This window comes from Rattus norvegicus, chromosome 3 (assembly GCF_036323735.1).
Source record: "Rattus norvegicus strain BN/NHsdMcwi chromosome 3, GRCr8, whole genome shotgun sequence".
NCBI classification, from domain to species: Eukaryota; Metazoa; Chordata; class Mammalia; order Rodentia; family Muridae; genus Rattus; species Rattus norvegicus.
Window position 1 is genome coordinate 91,562,302 of NC_086021.1, and position 22,252 is coordinate 91,584,553.

Here is a 22,252-nt window from a genome sequence, read left to right on the forward strand (position 1 = left end):
CCACACCTTTTAAAGTTGACTGGAAGGTGTCCCTAAAGCTGTTGCCTGTCTGTGGAATCTGTTCCCCAACTGAGCTGCCTTGTCTGGCCACAGTAGAAGATGCACCTTACCCTGAAGAGACTTGATGGGCTAGGGTGAGGGGAACTCCAAGAGGAGGGCGCACTCTCTCAGAGGAGAAAAGGAGGATGGGGTTGGAGTCTGCGGGGGGTCAGTGATCTGGCTGAAAAATAGATAAATAAATAAATTAATTAACAGAGAAAATAAAAGAGAGTATATTGAGTACTCTAGTCGGCTGAGCAAGAGCTGCTGTCTTGGAAAGATTCTTAGAAGAAAGACAAAGGAGCTTAAGTTGTTTAAAGTCAAAAAGGCTTATTTCACATTGTACCTGGTACCAGCCAAGGAGGTTTTACAATGTAACCACTGATCTTGTAAAAGTTCACATAGTTGCATTCCTTGGGAGAAACCAAACTTTATTTTTATATAGCAGGATGTTTTCTAGGCAGGAAAGGATGTGATTTAGGTATAAAACAGATGAGTTAGATGAGTTAGAAGCCATTTGTTTACTCTCAAATGTGACTTCCAAGGGGAGAACCTGAGGGGTTAGGATAATATGACATTTCTAAAGCTATTCTAACACAATGAAGTAAAACTCAGTAAAAGTATCCTTAGGAGAGCTGTATGCTACATCAGCATGAATAATAGACAGTGACTACCTTGTGCAGGGAACAGTCAATTCCTTAGCATTTATTCTCTTCCTCAACACTCCTTGACAGAAAGTATAGCTCCGTGGTTTCATCTGGTCTTGGGTTTAAATTCCACTACCACTAAAGGTATGATTTACCTTTCATGATCAGTGAACCGGGCCAATCGATATTGCTTTTTCAGATGATAAAACAGAGTATAAAAATGTGAAATCATGTATGCGACATAACAATTGCTGGTTGTAGCAAAACTGCTAAGTAAGTTGTTCAGAGTACAGTTGACAATAATATACTGAAACAGGCAAGCAGTGATTTTCAAGGCATTCCAATGGTCTAATCAGGTACAACATTGGCCATCAAATTTTTGAAGGTAGGAGTACTTCTGGTTCTTCATTTCTTCTCCAAAGAGTAAAGGAACAAGTAGAGAGGTTGAGAAATACTATCTTAAAACAAATGAAGGTAATTCTCATCATTAAACTTTCAAATTATTTCCATACTATTACAAAAAATTGAAACGTAAGAAAACAAATATTTCATACAACGGAACTGAAACCACTCACTATCACAGAGCCTAATATAACTTTAACTTTCCAACAGTTACCTAAAGTAGTATTAGTGGTTTTATGCTATATCTTTTGCATTATTTCTCTGTTCTTTATACTCGCTCTTAAAAATGAAATTGAATGCTACAAAAGTTACAAAGTCCCTTTCATATGCCAGTGACTAAAAGTGACAGAGTAAAAATGATATATTTGATATATGTATCTGAGGTCTCATATAGTTGGGGGCTCTGTTCTTTTCCAGCGTTGCAAATGTAGATGATACATAATCGAATGACACCTGATCATTTTATCCAGTGGTTCTTCAGTTACTTGATCGCTAAAGTTAACTTTTCTACAATTTTCTTCAGAGCACTTTTTACCTCCTGATTTCTCAAGCTGTAGATCAGTGGGTTTAACATGGGAATTACTACCACATAAAACACAGAAGCAAATTTATCTGTGTTCAGAGAATGGCTTGACTTGGGCTGCAGGTACATAAAACTAACTGTTCCATAAAATATGGTGATAGAAGTCAGGTGGGATGCACAGGTGGAAAAGGCTTTCCTTCTTCCTTCAGCAGAATGAATCCTCAGGATGGCAAAGACAATACAGATGTAAGAAATGACCACAATCACCAGAGAGCAAAGGGTGTTGAAGCCCGCAATGATTAGCAACATCAGCTCTTTGACATGAGTGTCAGAACAGGCCAGAGCAACTAAGGGAACATCATCACAGTAGAAGTGGTTAACTACATTGGAGCCACAAAAAGACAAGCGGAAGGTCTCCACTGCCTGTGCAAGTCCAACAGTGAATCCATAAATGTATGTGCTGGCGATGACCTGAAGACAGAGCTTCCTAGGCATGAGGACTGCATAGAGGAGAGGGTTCCAGATGGCCACATACCTGTCATAGGCCATGATTGACAGCAAGTACAGTTCACAAACTACAAAAGTGACAAAGCAGCACAACTGAGTGGCACATGCATAGAAGGTTATGCTTTTAACTTCACGTAGAAAATTTAATAGAGTGTTTGGAGTGACAGAAGAAGTAAAACAAAAGTCAATAAAAGCCAGATGGGTCAGGAAGAAATACATGGGTGTATGAAGCTGAGGACTCACCTGAATTAACACAATCAATCCAATATTACCTACAACACTAGTTAAGTAGATGACTAGAAACACACCGAAGAGACTGACCTGAAGCTTGGGGTCGTCTGTGAGCCCCACAAGGACGAACTCAGACACTGCAGAGTGATTGCTCTTAACCATTGTAGTTTGGTGTTACATGTACTAAAAGTCTTCAAAGCATACCATGTTGACCTAAAGTCAGAAGCTGATTCTCACTCATTGATTTTGCGTCAGAAATTCATAAGTAGCCCTTCACATGGCTTCAGCTTTCAAAATGGCACATGTCATATGGGACCCTGTGGGATTTGTAAAAATGTAGAGGTTTTTTTTTTTTTAAACTTTGTTAGTTGAACAGTCAAACCCATGTTAGGAGACAGTTCCCTGACTATCTCAGGAACAATATCTACCTAATATCTACCTTCCTGACAGCATCAATCAGACTTCATGCTCTTAGGCCTGGGAATACAACTCCTGTCCTGCTTCTTCAGATGTTTCATGTTTTCTATTAACAAGTAAAGGTTTCAAAAGGGGAAGAGGCTCTTATCCTGTTATCTAAACTAAGTCACACAAGTCATTGATATGTTGTTTCTTTTGACTTAATAGACTACATGCAGATGTGTACCCCTTTTATCCTTATCATTACTAAATCCTGGGCCAGAGTCCAGGATAGGATCTGGCTATGAAAGCAAAATTAAGGACCCTAAAACCATATGACTAGGATGTTAACTTCTTTGCTCAATTCTTTGGGTCAAAATACGATTGGTCAGTGCATCCCACTCTCTCTTGCTTTGTGTTGCACACATTTGGGGACAAAGTTCAGACCCTGAACTGACTGTCTCCCCACATATACAGAAAATAAAGCTTATTTTTTAAACATTCGTCTCTGAAGTGAGTTTTCTGGACTTCCATCCTAAACCTATCACCCATACCTATAGAGAGAGGGAGAGCAGAGGAGAAGGGAAAAGGAGAGGGGAAGGAGAAGGAGGGAGAGGGAGAAAGGGGAGAGGAGAGAGAGGTAGAGTGGATAGAGATGTTGAGAACTATTTGGAAGAACAAACAATTTTATTGCTTACTGGAAAATTTACAGAAAATTATTTTAAGTTCATAAAATTTTAACCATCTTTTCTAATGAGTTTTTAAAGTTGACTTAAAGACTATACTATATGCCACATCATTAGTAAAATTTGGATACTTATCATCTATGAAGAACATAGTGAGATGGTTTTGATTTATCAGACTTTCCTTTTAAGAAAACAACAAATTAAATCAAAACAAAACAAAACAAACAAAAACCCACAACAAGTCTTCTTTCAGTTCAGATGTATTATTTGTAAAATTCAATATAAGAAGGAAGTCATAAAATATATTGCTTTGCTTTTTAAAGAAATCAATATTATATGGTTAAACATGTTAGAAGTTAGTATTTCTGCCATTTTACAGCTCTCAGTCATGAGTTCCACAAATCTATCCACTGCCATATCAGTTTTTTCCTTTTATTTTAAGTACCCATGAATAGAGTAGGGGAAATGATAAGTGTTATATTTTTAATATCTAAAGTTATGTTTTGTTTTTTATTTCTCTGTGTTTCATAATCTATTCCTATGTTATTTTTTCAATACATACTAGCCTAGAACAAGGTATGTAAAAAGACCTCACATAATCTCTGGTATCTATGAATGTCTTTGCCCATAATCCTCTGTTCTTATCTGTGTCCCTTGAGCAACAGACATGCTGGCAAACTTCCTGGTGCTCAGTTCACCTTTAATCTTCATTTGTCAACCTACTCACTTTCCATCTTTGTCTCTCTTGAAATAGATTTACTTTAAGTTTGTAACCATTCTCCTTCCTCCCAGATTTGATGGTGTTTGATATTTGACTTACATAAATCATGAGGCAGTCACCATCACCGTTCACAAGCGAAGACATTATATTTTTTAATGTAAAGTTGCCAGAGTCCATGTTTTTCTCAACTTCTTTTCACCTTTCCATTCTGTCATAGCTTGACTTCCTTTGCCTATATTCAAATCAGTACCCTTAGTTCAATATTCTTTTATCAATCACATTACTCAAGTACATCATTGGCTGTTGTCAGCTAAGCCTTTGGGACAGCTATTTTTCATATATTATGAAACAAATGTCTACATCTTTAAGCCAAGGTTTCTCTGAACTGTGGACACACCTATCTAATGATCACTAATTTGCTTCAATAAGATATTTTGTAAGCAAGGAAATGTAACATAGAAGAGGGTTCATCAATTAAAGCTACCCTCTTTATTTACTTACATTGAAATATTTCTTTCCTAATGCAATGAATGATGTCACCATCTATACAGTCTCCCTCATGGCAAAGTTTCTGATATGTTTCACATAGTTATTTATATTCCTCCAAGAAATAAATCTCTTTCTAAAACCTACCACATTGTCTTTATTTAGGCCACAAATCAAAATTTAAGATGATCACTATTATATTTGCTTCCAGTTTGCCTTTCTTTGTGGATATGCTACTTGGAGTATGCTTTCTAAAATGCAAGACTTAGCTTGGACTAAAGCTAAATTTTATTAACATTCTTGAAGTTTTTATTGATAATTTTTTTAGATTAGTTACAGTAATTACACTATACTTATCTCAATATATACCAGTCAAACCCCAATATTAGTATGAACTACAGTCTTAGTATTATTGAACAATAGATAAAATGTTTCCATTTCTCTAAATCTCATTATTACTTCAGTTACTTGTTTTTCATCCCCATCACTTAATTCTTTGACATATTCCACAGCAAGCCCAGTCCAACAAAGATATGTGTGTTCACAGGTTACAGGAACTTGTACCTTGAAGCTACTGTGTAAAGCCAGCATCACTTAGCATAGCATTTGTATTTGACTATATTTTGTTTGTTCTCTTGCTCCCTCTAGAATATTTTCCCTCAATTGCATCATTTCAATAATTCTGAACTAAAAATATAATGACAGTTTGCAACTGAAGCAATTATGCTACGGTTGATCTTTTGGGATGCAATTTACTTAATAGGCAACAATAAATACTTGAATGACAAGCACTACAACGAGAAAGGATACTAAGTACTACTTAATTATGTGGAGAATAAAAATAAAAGAGCAAAACAAAACAGAGTTTGCCTAGAGTTTAGGGCTGATAAAGAGTTTGAATATGTGTTGTTACACTTGGGAAATTTGACAGTTGTCTTTGCATATATTTCCTATGCAAATTAGATGAGCCTCTGAGAATATGTAACTAAATTAATTTTAATCATTTCAACTGTAATGCTTCATTTTATTTACTTACTTACATTTTGAAACAGGGATTTACTATGTAGCCCAGACTGGGTCCTCCTTTAGCCTCCCAAGAGCTGGCATTAGAGGAGTCTATAACCATGCCTTGCTTCAAATTAGTTTCCTTCCCCAAATCATTAATATACTTTCACAATTTCTTTATTAAGCTGACTATCTTTGAGATTTATTTTATATTATTGAAATGGTTGTTTTGTCTACATACATGTTTAAGCACCAAGTGTCTATAGAGGTTAAAAGGGACTTTGGATCTCCTGGAACTAGGGTTACAGACAGTTTTGAGCTACCATATGGGAATCAAGTTTTCTGCAATAGCAGCAACTGCTCTTAACCCTTTTTCCATATAGGTAAACCATATTTTGACTTCTGCAACATTATAGTCAATTATGAAATCACTACTAGTCTAGATATCACACATTGCTCTTAGTAATTAACTTAAGGACAACACAGACCTTTTAGTTTATTAGAAAGTGCACATTTTTTAATATAAGCATATCATGATAAGGAAACTATGTGTTCCATTTTAAAAATGGTGTTCTAAACAACTACAGTGGGTTGGTTGAGTTAATATTGGACTAAAAGTGCCATCATATCACTATTTTATTTTTCCTAACTTTTAACATCATCTGACATGATCCATGCACCTACTTTTAACCAATGTCTTGGTAACAAGTGACACAAAGGGAGGATTAAAAGAGTGCTAATATTGTTGGAGATGTTGCTACAATATTTATCAACCATGCATAAATTGCAAGCAGAAATAAATAGCAGAGTGGTGGTACACATATTTAATCCTGGCATTCTGGAGGTAGTGAAGGAACTTAAATGTAAAGTTGTCTCCTGTTATATAGTTTGTCAGAAACCATCTGAGAAGTCTGAGATCTTGTCTTAAAATATAAAAAAAAGTTTTGCATTTCAACTTCCTGTTTACTTGTCTGATTTTTGTCAGTAGCTGAGTCATACTATACTATATTGTTCAATAGCATCATATTGACGAGTTTATGGACATTGAGAGAGAGAAAGCTCTCAAGCCTGGTCCAAACAGACACATGATAAGTAAAAACAAACAAACAAACAACAACGACAAAAACTTCTGCATCATTTTAGACTACTTTTAACTACCTTTAAATTATTTCTGTGCCAATATAAACATTTTCACCGAGTAATATGAAAAAAATGCTAGTTGAATATGAGCAACGGAGAAGATATTCAAACTCCTAAGCAAATCCAAACAGCTATGAACCTCCGAATGTGTTGTAATCACAAAGTCAATTCCCGAAGTGTTTATGTGATATCATTACTTAATGAATGATACATGTGCCTATAGTGAGGAGCATAGTCATGAAATCTGTTTCATACTTACAGATGTAGTCTGTCTTTATGAAAACAAACTCATTCCTGGCTAGGATTGGTGCTTTTATTAGATTCATGAGCATCCATAGATGAAGACCAATGAGGTGCATTATTTTTGCCATTTTCTCCATACTGTTGCTAAAAGAAAAGGAATGATTTTCATGGCAATGGATATTCGAAGAATAGTCAGATAACTGTGAATGACTTATATAAGTTGTCATGCAGAAGGTTACACCAAAACTGTGCTAACTACTCCTGGCTAGAATAAAAGGTAGTTGAATAAGGAAAGAAATAAGGATGATGTCTCTCTTCCTCACATTAATGACTCACTGAAGGAGCCCATGCTTTCTGCCTCGGCAGCACCAAATGCTTCAAGGCATCTAGTTCACAAAAAAGAGATTTTTTTCTGGGGACACAAAAATATTCTTATTGCACGCCATGACTGTCACATGGATACCTTATATTTCTTTTGCAAGTGAATTCAATAACAAAGATTACTTTGTTGGTCAGATAACCAACCCAGTTACACATTTTTCTACCACATAATGTGGACAGGAATTTTCCAACCAAATATAAGAAGATACACTGTAGTATGTCAAAATATTAGCAAACTCACAGATGTCCATTAATTGACATCTTGGGCAAAGATAACACTTATAAAGACAGGAAAGATGTCAAGTGATCTAGAATGTTCCACCAGGAAAATCAAATCTAACAGATGTAGAGACATGTGACATGATAATGAGGCAAGTAGCTTTGGAGTGACTGAGCAGATTGATGAATAATAACAATTTCACCCATGAAGGATATTATGTCACTAGCTTTTCCTTGATCTCAAGATTGATGATTCTGTGCACCATGATTAGAGATACTTCTGCAAGGAACAACTAATTCTCTATACTTTAATCCTGTAGACTAGTACTTTACATAAGTTTACTGTCCTCTGTGTTATTCCATTTTCTTCTTAATGTTTACTATTATGTTATGTCTATTTCAATTTTTCATATTTGTTATTGCTCTTGCTGTTAGGCAGAGAAAAACATTTTAAAAAAAGTAGAAGATGGAGCAGAAGCAATGGCTCAGGGACAAGAGCACTAGTTAGATTTCCGATATCCATAGGTTGACCCCAGCATTTGTAATTCCAGTCCCAGGTTACACAAAATGCTTCAGGACTCTGCATGCACAGACACTTGTGGTGCATAGACACAGGGACAGGCAAAACAAATCTATATATTTGGAATACTTTTCTTAAAAAAATAGAAGCAGAAGACGGCCTTGTTGGGCACCAATTGGAGGAGAAGCCCTTGGTCCTGCCAAGGCTGAACACCCCCGCACCCCGGGCAGGGAGGTGGAAAGCGGTGGGTGGATGGGTGTGGAAACACCTTTATAGAAGAAGGGGGAAGGGGTATGGGATATGAGGTTTATGGTTGGGAAACTGGGAAAGGGGATAACATTTGAAATGCAAATAAAAAATCCAATAAAAAAGTGTTAAAGAAAAAAATTAATATTAATTCTAACTTTAAAAAAAAGTCCTCAATTTTCTTTCAATAACTTTAGGTGTACATGAACTGTCTATTTTATTTAACTAACATTCCTGGATATATGTAAGTAATTACGCTAGTTAAAGCTTTATGTCACTAAGGGAAAAAAAGAAAAATAGAAGTGAAGAAACACTTTTGACACTGAAAAAATTTCAGGGGAGAAATATAATTTTTGTTACCTTTTGATTTCTGTATTTCTAGGTAAAAGCTGAACTGTACATGATCTGAAAGACAGAGTTTCCTTACAGATTATAAAATATATAAAACACATTATTTTATAGAAAAAAAAGTGTATCAGAGTCAATACGTTCTTTGGGGAATATATCCATTTGGAATTTGACTGAACTTGATTGAAGTAATGGGGGGGGGGGAGGTTCTGGCTGTCTCCTGAAAAGCTGGGAGAGTATCTAAGGTGACTTAATTCATCATTACAATAATGGGAAGGACGTTAGAGAAGATCTTGGGAAATATTTATTTGCAACATTTTAATTTTGGTGTGTGTGTGTATATACATGAATGCTTGTGAACTTCATGTTATAATATCATCAGCAGCCATTTTAAATTCAATGATCTGGTATTCTCTGCATTGCAAAAATTTTAACATTTTGAACACCTAAAAAACTGTTATTAATTCTTTGGAGGACATCGATAAACCACTCAATTGTATTCTATAGTTCTCAAACTAATTCACTGTGTGGAAATTAACAAATTTAGTGTGATATCAAGTTATATGATAAAATTCAAAATGATTGATTACCATGAATGTATTTTGGGGCACAGTAGCATGTACAAAGTGTCTTTGCTGATCTCTTAATTTTTATGTTGAACTTTTCAGTTTGTGTTATAACACTGTTGCACAAGCAGTGGAGTAAATAAAATAAATCTATTTCTACTGATCAAAGACATATTAAGCATTCAGTAGAGTTTAGTTTTTACCATTTCTAAAGTTTGAACAAAAAATTCCATTGGCAATACAACCTCAAACTTGTAGTAATTTTAAATTTCATCTTCATAAAATATATTGCTTTTCCTCATTTTGCATTATGAAAGATAGAGTTGATCAAATTTGAATATAACTACCCTTTTTCAGCTGTGAAATACTTCTTCATTGAAAAGTACTAAAGTTCTGGTACTTATATTTTAAATGTTGGTTATAAAATAAATTATTTATCTTTATGCTTGATAGTTTTACATTATTAAATCAATTATTTTGACACTCATTTAATGAGGACATAAATGCAGAATGAGTTTGCAAGTCACTTTATAGTCCCATGCTTTACCTACTGTCATATAAATAAACAGAAATAAATCTATGGTGTAATGCTACTGTTTTGAGATGAATAAAGTAAAATTTATTGGAAACTAACTGTGTAACAAGTTGACTGTTTTTTAGTTATTATGATTTACAAAAATGACAGGTAAAAATAACATAAAAGTTTTATCTTTTTTTAAAACACCAGATTACTAACAGAGTCAGACAGTCAATTGTTGACTGAATTTAAAGGTAAAGACATGTAGACATGGTTTAACCCTATTTTCTTATCTCTTTCTTGCATCATTTATTCCATGGGTCATTCCTTTGATGCACACTTAAGTTCTAAATCTAAAATAATTTTGAAAGCACCATTAGATCAAATTTCCATCATTGTAATAATTATAAGTTTGAAATTGTTTTAAGCCAGAATATAAACTCTAGTGTGCTACACAAGGGGAAGAACTGCAACATGGAGAAAGAGTGATGGGAATGATGTTAATACAATATATAATAAATGAAACTCTCTAAAGGTTGCAATCAAACACAGAATTTGTCACTATACATTACAGTATTTTAAAGTAATCAATACACACACACATATACACACACACATAACTATATATATATATATATATATATATATATATATATATATATATATATATATATAGTGCTGAGAAACTAAGCCCAAGGGAAAAATGCTTATCTCTATTTTCTTCCAGTGGATATTATTGCTTTGATCAAAGACAAATTTAGACACAAGAGTTTATTTTTTATAGCTCCAGTTCTTTCACTTGTAATTTGGATCACTTACTAATATTTATAGGAATCTTATCTATACTTTTCTTCAAAGCATTTTTAACCTCCTTATTCCTTAAGCTATAAATTAATGGGTTTAGCATGGGGATCACCACAACATAAAAAACAGCAGCAAATTTGTCTGTATTTAGGGAATGGCTCGATTCTGGTTGCAAGTACATGAAAATGATTGTCCCATAGTATATGGCAATAGAAGACAAGTGAGAGGCACAGGTGGAGAAGACTTTCTGCCTCCCTTCACCGGAATGTTTCTTCAGAATTGCAGACACGATGAACAAATAGGAGATGAGAACAATGAGGAGAGAGCAGCACACATTGAACCCAGCCATGCTCAGCAGCATTAGCTCCTTGACTTGAGTGTTGGAGCAAGCTAAAGCCATAAGAGGAATGTCTTCACAGAAGAACTGGTTCACTAGGTTGGAGTCACAAAAAGATAAAATGAATGTGGTCACTGTCTGAATAAGTGCTGTGACAAATGCGTAAATGTACGTGGTAATGGCTATTTGAATGCAGAGTCTCCTTGGCATGAGAATTACATAGAGCAAAGGGTTGCAGATGGCCACATACCTATCATAGGCCATTACAGACAGCAGGAAGACTTCACACACAGAAAATGTGGTGAAGAAACATACTTGAGCTGCACATCCATAAAATGATATGCTTTTAATCTCACGCAAAAAATTTACCAGAGCATTTGGTGTGACACAGGAGGTATAACAAAAATCAACAAAAGCCAGATGGCTGAGGAAAAAATACATTGGGGACTGAAGCTGTGGGCTGATTTGTATTAACACAACCAATCCTAGGTTACTCATGACACTAAACAAGTAGATGATTAGAAGAATTACAAAGAGAATGATCTGAAGTTCAGGATCTTCTGTAAGCCCCAGGAGGATGAACTCTGTCACTGATGAATGGTTGCCTTTGGCCATTCAGTACATGTAGAGAGTTTTATGATTAGCCCCTTCTGATGAATAATTTCTGAGTGATCTTGATTCTGCAAGAAACAATCCAAGTTTATATTAAAATATAACAATGCAATATATCATCTTCCTTCAAAAGAGACTGTTTTGAGACTGAAGGAACACCCATTCAGAGCCTGCCCCACATGTGGCCCATGCATATACAGCCATCCAATTAGACAAGATGGATGAAGCAAAGAAGTACAGACCGACAGGAGCCGGATGTAGATCTCTCCTGAGAGACACAGCCAGAATACAGCAAATACAGAGGCGAATGCCAGCAGCAAACCACTGAACTGAGAATAGGACCCCCGTTGAAGGAATCAGAGAAAGAACTGGAAGAGCTTGAAGGGGCTCGAGACCCCATATGTACAACAATGCCAAGCAACCAGAGCTTCCAGGGACTAAGCCACTACCTAAAGACTGTACATGGACTGACCCTGGACTCTGACCTCATAGGTAGCAATGAATATCCTAGTAAGAGCACCAGTGGAAGGGGAAGCCCTGGGTCCTGCTAAGACTGAACCCCCAGTGAACTAGACTGTTGGGGGGAGGGCGGCAATGGGGGGATGGTTGGGAGGGGAACACCCATAAGGAAGGGGAGGGGGGAGGAGGATGTTTACCCGGAAACCAAAGAATTATTATTACGTATTAAATAAATTAAAAAAAAAACAGACTGTTTTGCACTCTGCATGTAGGATTTACTTGCATGGAAATTATGAAATGGTCTAGTTGAAACTCAAAGCTGACAAGTACTTCAGGAAGTAAAGCATAAGTGCAAATCTTCACTCACTGCTTTATTACCTGAAATTATAATTTTGCATTAACTTTTACAAATTAAACTGGAAAAAGCAAACTTATTAGGAAATACAGTTTCACAGAATTTCTATATAACTCCTTGAACAATTAAATATTTTCGTGCATGAAAATACTATTAAGAAATAGTGCTCTATAAAGAAGGCCTTTAGATAACATATTAATTACATATATCTCTAGGTCTTGCAGTTAGGAACATTTGTTGAATTTCTTCTTCTTTATATCTAAGTATTCTGAATTTCCTTTTCCTCTATGTGTTATTTATGAATTTCAAAAAGGAGAAAAATATCAATACTAGTTTGAAAGTCATATCCCCAACCCCCAGAGACACACACATGAATATGTATGAATGGTTTTACTATTATAGATGTATAATATAACAGTAATTTTCCTAATAATATAAAATTCAGTAATATTAGTTTAATACCTTCAAACATTCAGCATCAGAAGGGGAAAAAGGGCAGTCAATATTTCTGGAGTCTCATTCTTCTAGATTGCTCTCTGGTTACTGGAGAGGTGTCAGAATAAAATTCTTCCTTTAACCATAGTAGAGGAGGTGCCTTTTTCATTTATATTATTCTCGGTATCATCTCAGTTTTCTCACTGGTCTTCTAGATTGAAAGTGTATATAGTATGTATATTATTGATATAGCATCTGCAATGTTTAGAAGGAAAGAATATGTGACCCTTTTACTAGAAATCAAAACCAATACTACCTTAGATCCCTGTCTATAACTAAGGGAAGAAAGCAGTGGTTTCTAGAAAGGTCTACAGATTTACTCGATTGGAGTTTTTGGATAACAGAGGGAATGATGACCTGGGATGATAACTGAAAAGTTGCTAAAAGGCTCAGTACCATTTCCAAAACCCAGGGACTGATGACTTATTTTATCAGGTTATGCCAAAGGTTTATCCTCATTGCTTAGGAAGCTAATGAACTCTTGATACTTCATATGATCCAAGAGTGAGAGTAGCTTTTAATAACTGAATGGTGAAACTTTGATTTTTTTATTGCACTAGAAGCTTTTTAGGCCAACACACACACACACACACACACACACACACACACACACACACACACACACACACACATCGTAGATTTAAAGCATAGGTGTGATAGTCAACCATTTATTTTCTACTAGGCTAAAAAGTGAACATAAAATTTTAATGATACCACTATGTTAGAAGCCTCTTTTTTTGTCTTCTCAATTTCTTAATATTTTGTTGATTAATTTATTTTACTTTTCTAGTTTGAAATTACACTGGAATTATAATATTTCTACTTTCCAAATATTTTGATATACTTCTTGCTTTCTCCCACTTTAACATGCTTTCATCAGTAATTGTTATTGCATGTAAATATGAATGTGCATATATATTCCTAGATAAAACATTCTCAGAATGTATAATTTTACCTGCTTTTATTTTTTAAAGACTAACCTAATTGCAATATTCTCTTTGCCAGTGTGAGACAAATGTGATCAGGATTTTGTGTTCATATATATTTTATATAATATCTATCAGTCATTATATCAATTAGTTTTATCAGTATATATGAACAAATTTATATAAATAAAATAATTTTTTCTGAAAAAATGAAGCAAATCACTTTATGTGCTTAATTATCAGTCATCAATATTTTTCATGATATTATTGCTGTGGAAACCTGTACTTGGTAAGTTATAGTGCTGTTTTTTTCATAAATGTAGTTAATTACTGCTTTGGGATCTTGGGATGCTTCATAGTAAGTTTCTTCCCTCTGCTGGGTCTGTTTCTATGATGATCATCAATGTGCTGTACAGTTTATTTACATCTATGAAAATCATTAAATACTTGTCATATCTTCATTTCTTTTTACTCTTTTTGTTAACTATTCAATGTGAGACCATCCAATCAAGTGCAATCTACAGATAGGCTTTCTTACACTGTAATATTCTATGTCTATTGCAAGAAATCTTTAGTGTACTTGGCAAAAATTGTCATAGAATACACACACACACACACACACACACACACTAAATGGGATATCATTTGAAATGTAATAAGATATAGATCAAAAGATAATAGAATGATGGGAGATAAGATATAGTAGGTAGATAGATGATAGATAGATACTTTTCCAATAATTATTACCATCTTAACCTACTCCAGTCAATAAAACCAGAACATTTATACAGAACTAAAGAATAAAATTAATATTAATTCTGACAGAAATTTTGTAACAAACATAAAATTAAAGATCAAGATGTCTGAGTCAATCAGAGAACAAAACATAACACAAACATGAAGGAAAAGTGTGGAGATTAGTTCTTTGACTATGTAGAAGTAAACGAGTTAACAGTGTTCACAGAGTGTTAAGTTTCAGAGATATCTGTGGATACTTTTGACTTTGAATTTCACCCCTCAGTATCTCCTCTGTGTGCTGGAAAAAATTACATAAGTTTTGATTTTTTTCATGTGTTCCAGATCTAACAGATTTTCAATACACAAACGAGTTAGAACTTTAACAGCAGATATTTGTAAAAAGTCACTATTCCCCAATTCTATTTGAGGCCCTGACTACAAAATGATAGCACAAATTAGAAAACCTTTGCCAATTCAGTATTATCACACATTCAATATAATTTGAAAGAAATATAAGATTGTTCATTGTGTAATGCAGGTCTCTCAGTCTTTAAGCTGCATCTAATCTCTTTTCCCTAGAATAATCACAGAAGACTCACACCATATTATAGACACATAGGGGAAGATTAATTTCTCAGTACAGTCACTCCCTTAATTTCAAGCCCTACACATTCTTGGGAATGAAATATTAGGACAAAGTGCTAAATATCATTAAGACACCTTATATTAAGTGAGAATTGGACTAAAAGAGGAAGAAATTCTATTGTTTAGTCGATAGTAAAATATATATACCAACTACAGTTTAATAGTTTCAGCATATACATACTTACCATTCTTTGAAATTATTCTTGACGTAGTGATATGGAACATATTGTTTAGCCATTAAATATTTTAGTGATTGCTTATATCTTACTGTTCTATGGACTTCTTACCACCTGTTGAATAATTTAAGAGTAACTGATTCAGTTCTGATCCAGAACAACAAACAAGTAAACAAATCAATAAGGTAAGGCTCCAAATCCAGTTCTTCCTGTTGTGTTGACCTCTCTGAACACAGCCTGTTTCTCACAGGATGTCTTCAAGTTTTGAGAATCTGTAGAAAATATAAGTACATATAAATGTTCATTAAAACTCTGAAGGGAATTGCAGTTGCTGTAACTATGATTTGTGGGGAAAGAGTATTTTTTTTCAATAGAGAATTATTTGTCTTCTGAGAATACAGTTTCTACCTAAGTATTAGTCCCTTAGAGAGACTGAAGTCTTAGGCACAGGGCACCATGTCTTTGTATTACTTAAGCTGTCCATTGTAAACAGAGTATTTTCTGACTCATGGAGGTTTAGAGTTTTACCCACAGAAGCACACCACCTCTCAGTGACATCGGTCTTGGCTCTGTCCGGAAGGCATGATGATATGACTCAAATCTTCAATTCTGGTGGCATAAGTTTTTTCTAAGAAGAAGAAAAAGGAAAAATACTTTATCCTAAAAGGAAAATATTTTCACACATTATGTGCTGCCAAGAGAGACTAGCAGTATTAATATTAGAGATGAGAAGTTTACTGTTGAATACTGTAAATATTCTCTCTCTCTCTCTCTCTCTCTCTCTCTCTCTCTCTCTCTCTCTTAGCAAATGTTGAAGAGGTTTGCTGTAGTCCATTATAAAAGATAAAAAGATTTGGGGTTGGGGATTTAGCTCAGCGGTAGAGCGCTTGCCTAGGAAGCGCAAGGCCCTGGGTTCGGTCCCCAGCTCCGAAAATAAAGAACAAAAAGAAAAAAAGAAAAAAGATACATGTTGCATCAGCTCAGAGATTTTGGCTGTGATGTCACTGTTTATATAGTAACTAAGTTCATTTGGTTCATTATACATGCTCCTGGGACTATTCAATGCAGTGGAAAAAGGAGTGAGTAAAGAGGTCATGCTGACAATTGTTAGTAACTGATTCATTGTCTTCAGGATTCTTATATCTCCTGTCAGTATTCATGAAAATGTACTGGACTCATATTTGAAATTTGTGATATAGGGCAAAACTTCATCACTTTAAAAAAATGTTTCCTTTTTTGTGATAGAAGAGAAATGCTGATAGGGACATGACACTCTTCTTCATAAAGCTACATTACATTATGTTATGTTGTCTATACTATACCTCAATAGGGAATGATAATTCTTGCTACTGGCTACATGGTCTATATTATACCAACTATTGTGAGTACATTTGATTTTTTATATGATGTCTTTCCCCAGTAATTGTATTCTCAAATTGTATTCTTTAAACATAGAATGAGAAATAAACATGTGTTAAGAGTCATATTAAAGTTTTGTTGTAAAGACCAATTAAGACACATACGACAACTGAAAGTCATATTCAATCATTTACATGAATGGAATTAAAATATAGCAGTACTGTTATTAGTAAGCAATTTTTTTAAATTAATAATGACAAGAGAGTTTTAGAGTTTCATAAGGTTTTTCAAGAAATTGGAAAAACAAGACAAACTTAGGGTCTTGCTTTTTGGAATTTTTTTTAAATTTATGTATTTATTTTATGTATATGAATGCACTGTAGCTGTGTTCAGACACACCAGAAGAGGGCACTGGCTCCCATTACAGAAGGTTGTAAACCTCCATTTGGTTGGTGGGAATTGAACTCAGGACCTCAAGAAAAGCAGTCAGTGCTCTTAGTCACTGAAACACCTCTCTACCTGGAATGTCCATGTAGAGTAAGAGTACTGAAGTGGGTGGGGTAAAGAGTTTGGGTATTTCTCTGAGTTCTACAACTAATCTTATAAACATTAATAGTCTTGAAGAAATGAATAACAGAGTATAAGTGATCTATCTCATCAAGGGCATGGGAAAAGGGCTCTTTAAAGTCAGAAGAGGAATTGAATATAGAATATGGTGGAAAATGGACAAGGGGAATATAAGTGTTTCAGGAGACTTGATCACACTGTTAATGCCAAGATTATGTTATTTACTGAAAAAAAATCCCTGTTTCTTCTCATGGTGTGCCTCACCTTTAGCATATACTTCTAATCCCTCTAGCTGGAATATAGATATAACCTTAGTATATACCTTTAATCCCAAACAATTATGAAAAAGTTATTTTGTAAAAGGAAACAACCATGCTTGAAAGTGATGTCTTATTGAATGGAAGACAAGATGGATCAGAGAAACATTTGACAGAATAGGATCCTCCTAACTCTCAGGAGAAGAGAGAAGAAAGGGAACTACCTAAGAAAGCAGTGCAAAAGGAGGAAGAAAAGAAGGAGCAGTTTTATCAGAACAGTTTTACAGATTGTTTGCAGAGAGAACAAGCTAGAAATAGATGAAGACAGATTAAACTAGACAATGAGAAGAAACCTGAAGATTAAAAAGACTGGCAACGTTAGTTTGAGGTCAATTAGAGTAATTTTGGAGGTGCTAAGAGAAACTGGATTAGTCAGTGAGCTTTAAGAGGATTTTTAGCCAGAGCAGCTGAGTTGAACCAGTCAGCCAGAGATCAAAAAGAACTAGGAAGGGGCGAGCTTATTCATCAGTAAGTCTCAGAGGTTGAAAGCATTTGAGGCCTAGACAAGATAATACAGAGCTAGAAGCTTTCATAACTAGGCCTAGGCTAGCAGACAGAGGCTGTACACCTCAGAGATACAATTACAACAGGCAAATAAAAGTATAGGAAATGAGAAAAGGAGGATGTGTTTAGGAATGGTGGTAGACTTAAATATAGAGGAAGGAGAGAAAGTAGGCAGGTAAAACAACAGCATGTCCAAAAAATTCATATACCATTAAATATTTACCTAAAAAACCTATTATACATGTGTGTGTATAAATATACATAAATAGCTTTAATAAACTCTTCTCAATTGGACTGAAACTGTTCCCTTCAAGAGCCAAAGATCACTTAACTAAAACCTCAATTGTATACATGAGAATCTTTTTCAGTTATTGGATAGGTCTCCCCAAACATAGAGACTTTTACTGTTGCCCTTGGTTACTCTTGACAGGCTAAAAGTAAGTCTCTGTTGCTGGTGACACTGCATGTCAGAAATCAAACACAAGGATGCTGAGCTGTAACTTACCAGAATGTCCACTCTGCAATGCCTAGTTTCATTGTACCGGAGAGTGCTAGAAAAAGTCCCAAAGGAGGGAGATAACCAACAACCCCATTCAGCTAAGATGTTTATAAACCACACCAATGATCAGTATAGCACAGCAACCCTAAGGGTGCAGTAATGGAGTACAGTCTCAATGGATTCATCTACAAAACTCTTCTACACCTGAGCCTCAGGGAACATTTTGGAAGAGGAAAAGAAAACAGAGAAAGATTGTAAGAGTGAGAGGATCAGGGAGTTTGCTATGAGATCTCTCCAAATAATATCAGAAAATGCACCCACAGACTATCACAAACATTACTTTCTAAATGTTAGCTGGATAAAGAGAAACACTGAACACCCCAAACTAAACAGAGTAAATCCTGTGGGACCTCAACAATGTGGAAAGAACTATAGGCAGGAGAGATGGTCTTTCCTAGAGAAGAGAAGACTATTACTGTTCAGGTTACATAGCCATCCCTGAAAACAGAAAGGCAAATAACATTATACAGACTAAGCAAGTAATATTTACAAACATTTCTATACATTTATACACATATACTTGCAATAGCAATTAGTGAAAAAAAGAGGACATAGATTTGAAGAAGTGCTTGGAAGGATTTGTGGAATGGTTTCAATAGAGCAAAGGGTAGAAAGAGATATTCCATGTCTGTTATAACCTCAAAAGCATAATTAAAAACAAAAAGAAAAAGATTGACAATTTAAGTAATTTTTCTTTTGGCAAATGAGAATTTGAGTCTTATTACCCAAAGTTCCCAAAGTTTTGTTGTTGTTGTTGTTGTTGTTGTTATTGTTGTTGTTGTTGTTGCTGTTATTGTTGTTGTTATTATTGTTGTTGTTGTTGTTATTGTTGTTGTATGTTTCCTATTTTTGAGATGAAAGAAGATGTTTCAAATTATTACATCTAATTTTATATATGAAATCACATCCTACATTTACAATTTCTTGTATAGGAAAGATGTTTTTCTATAAATACATATAATATATTAATAAGTAGACATGTTATTAAGACATATATTACATATATCAATAAGTAGTCTTTTATTGGAAAAAGATAGAACACACATAGTCCATCAAGTAATTTTCTTAATTTCATGACATAAACATTTGGTTTCTACTAATAATTAATTTCTTCAAAGCATCCTTCACTTCCTTGTTCCTTAAGCTGTAGATCAAGGGGTTCAACATGGGGATGATCACTGTGTAGAAGACAGAAGCCATTTTGTCTGTGTCTAGAGAGTGGTTAGAACTGGGCTGCAAGTACATAAAAATGAGGGTTCCATAGAAAATGGTCACTGCCAGCATGTGGGAACCACATGTCGAGAAAGCCTTGCGTCTACCTTCAGCGGAACGCATTCTTAGAATGGCAGAAATAATGAATGTGTAGGAAATAAACACAATGAGAAGAGAGGAAATGAACATGATGCCAGCGCAGACAAAGATCCATAGCTGTTTGGAGTGAGTGTCTGAGCAAGTTAGCCTGAGGAGAGGCATGTCATCACAGTAGAAATGATTGATGGTATTTGAGTGACAATAGCAGAGGCGAAAGGTGAGGGTGGCGTGAAACAGTGCTACCAAGAAGCTGTAGAGATAGGGGGCAGCTACAAGCTGAAAACAGATTCCTGGGGACATTAGGACCATATAGAGCAGAGGGTTACAAATGGCCACATACCTGTCATAGGCCATGGAAGCCAGGAGCAAGCATTCAGCTGTCATGAAGGCTAGGAAACAGCCTAACTGGGCAGCACATGCATTGAAGGATATCACATTTTGTTTGTACAAGAAATTGCCAAGCATCTTGGGTGTAATGACAGATGAGTAGCAGAAATCAACAAAAGCCAGGTTGCTGAGGAAGAAGTACATGGGTGTGTGGAGTCTTGCGTCTGTTCTAATGACCACAATCAAACCCAGGTTGCCAAATGTTGTGAAAAGATAGATGAATAAGAATACCCCAAACAGGGGCATCTTTAACTCCTCGCGATCTGTGAGGCCCACAAGAATGAACTCTGTTACCTGGGAGCAGTTTATCTGAGCCATGAATCTTCATAAAATCTATGCAGAAATCAATAGAAAAGATTGTAACCAACATTTTGACCAGAATATTTTATGTTAATATAGTGAAACACATACATTGTTAACATGAAAATTATAGATGAATTTAAAACTGATTAGCCCTTTTGGAGTCAGAGCAATAGAAGACTATGAGGAGGTTATTTTCTTGGAAATGTTTCTCTTGCTCTAAACTGGTAGCAGGATAGGAACCAATTCACTGGTTCAGTCTTTTTCTGATGTTTCCATTGATTATTTGCCACTCAACATTAGTTTTTGGAATATTGAAAACAAATATCAACATGCATATAATAAAAATGATTTTATTCCAAAGGCATTACCATACATATGTATGTAACATAAACTATATTTTGTTTCCATGAAAACATACAGAGTTCTTTTCTTTTATTCTTTACTATATACCATAGAAAAATTATGATATATAACCACAGGTTAAGAATTAGAAAGATCCTATGCTTTCTAAGTGGTCCTGATCCCAGAGCAAACAGAACTTACATTCTCTGTCCTTGTCCTTGTACAGTCACAGAATTGGCAAGCCCCATCTGCCTGTAGTCAGCACCTGTAGTCAAGGTCATCCTTTCTTGGAAATTGACTCTCCTCTGTGTTGTGGTTATCAGTCCTAAGCATTCTCAATCTGAGCATTCTGTGTTTTCTTTGGAATTCATCTACTTTAGCCCTCTGCTGGTTTTGGCCTAATCCTCCTTCTGTAAATAGTTCATAGGATGATATATTTCTTAATAAATTTGCTTAGAGAAAGACATCAGCTTATGAAGGACCCCTTGCTCCCAACTATTGCTTTGTGCCTCAATCCTCAATCTTCATACTGGATAACTTACAGTTTAGTGCCCTCATACCTGGGTTTCTGTCACTTACATGTTTGTAATAGTCTTAGTAATGCATATGGGTAGCAGGACATCAGACATAATAAAGCTTATAGCATATTTATTTCTGTTTGGCTTTTGACAGTAGTCTGTTGTAAAATACCCATTATACAAATAAATAAAAGGTTCCCAGAACATTTCAGTATCTGAAGCAAGTTTAGAATTCCGAGCTGGGCTTCAAACAATGTCCAGGACATCTGATGATAATATTTTCATTATGGCCTCCTCTCTTCCCTCAGCTGAGCTCCTCCTAAAGAGGACAGAAACGAAGTACACATAGAAGAAAAGGATAGTCAGAGGGATATAACTGTGGTGGTTGATGCCTTTAATCCAAGAATTTAAGAGGTGAAAGCAGCAGGAATAAGGCATTCAAATTCACCTTCATTTGTATATAGAAAGTCAAAGGGCTACTTCTCAAAAAAGCACAAAACCGAGAGAGAGAGAGAGAGAGAGAGAGAGAGAGAGAGAGAGAGAGAGAGAGAGAGAACAATGTTGAGGTTTTGTCTTTTACTGTCTATTGTAATGCTAAATTCATAGGTCAGGAACCATGACCTGAAGTCTGCTAGTTGCCCCTGTGACTCTGCCCATAAGTTAATTCTGATTGGTGAATAGAGATGACAACAGTTAATAGGTGGGCAGAAGAGAC

General features: G+C 35.2%; 3 protein-coding genes across 3 annotated transcripts; all 3 read right to left on the minus strand.

Annotated features, from left to right (window-relative positions):
* Window positions 1-1,569: 1,569 nt before the first annotated feature.
* On the minus strand, window positions 1,570-2,511 carry Or5al1 (olfactory receptor family 5 subfamily AL member 1). The gene has a single exon (NM_001000685.1). It carries the CDS (start codon window positions 2,509-2,511, stop codon window positions 1,570-1,572), a length of 942 nt encoding a protein of 313 aa, NP_001000685.1.
* Window positions 2,512-10,634: 8,123 nt separating this feature from the next.
* Or5al7 (olfactory receptor family 5 subfamily AL member 7) lies at window positions 10,635-11,579 on the minus strand. Its single transcript, NM_001000684.1, has one exon. It carries the CDS (start codon window positions 11,577-11,579, stop codon window positions 10,635-10,637), a length of 945 nt encoding a protein of 314 aa, NP_001000684.1.
* Window positions 11,580-19,747: 8,168 nt separating this feature from the next.
* Or8u9 (olfactory receptor family 8 subfamily U member 9) lies at window positions 19,748-20,692 on the minus strand. The gene has a single exon (NM_001000561.1). It carries the CDS (start codon window positions 20,690-20,692, stop codon window positions 19,748-19,750), a length of 945 nt encoding a protein of 314 aa, NP_001000561.1.
* Between the last annotated feature and the right edge of the window lie 1,560 nt (window positions 20,693-22,252).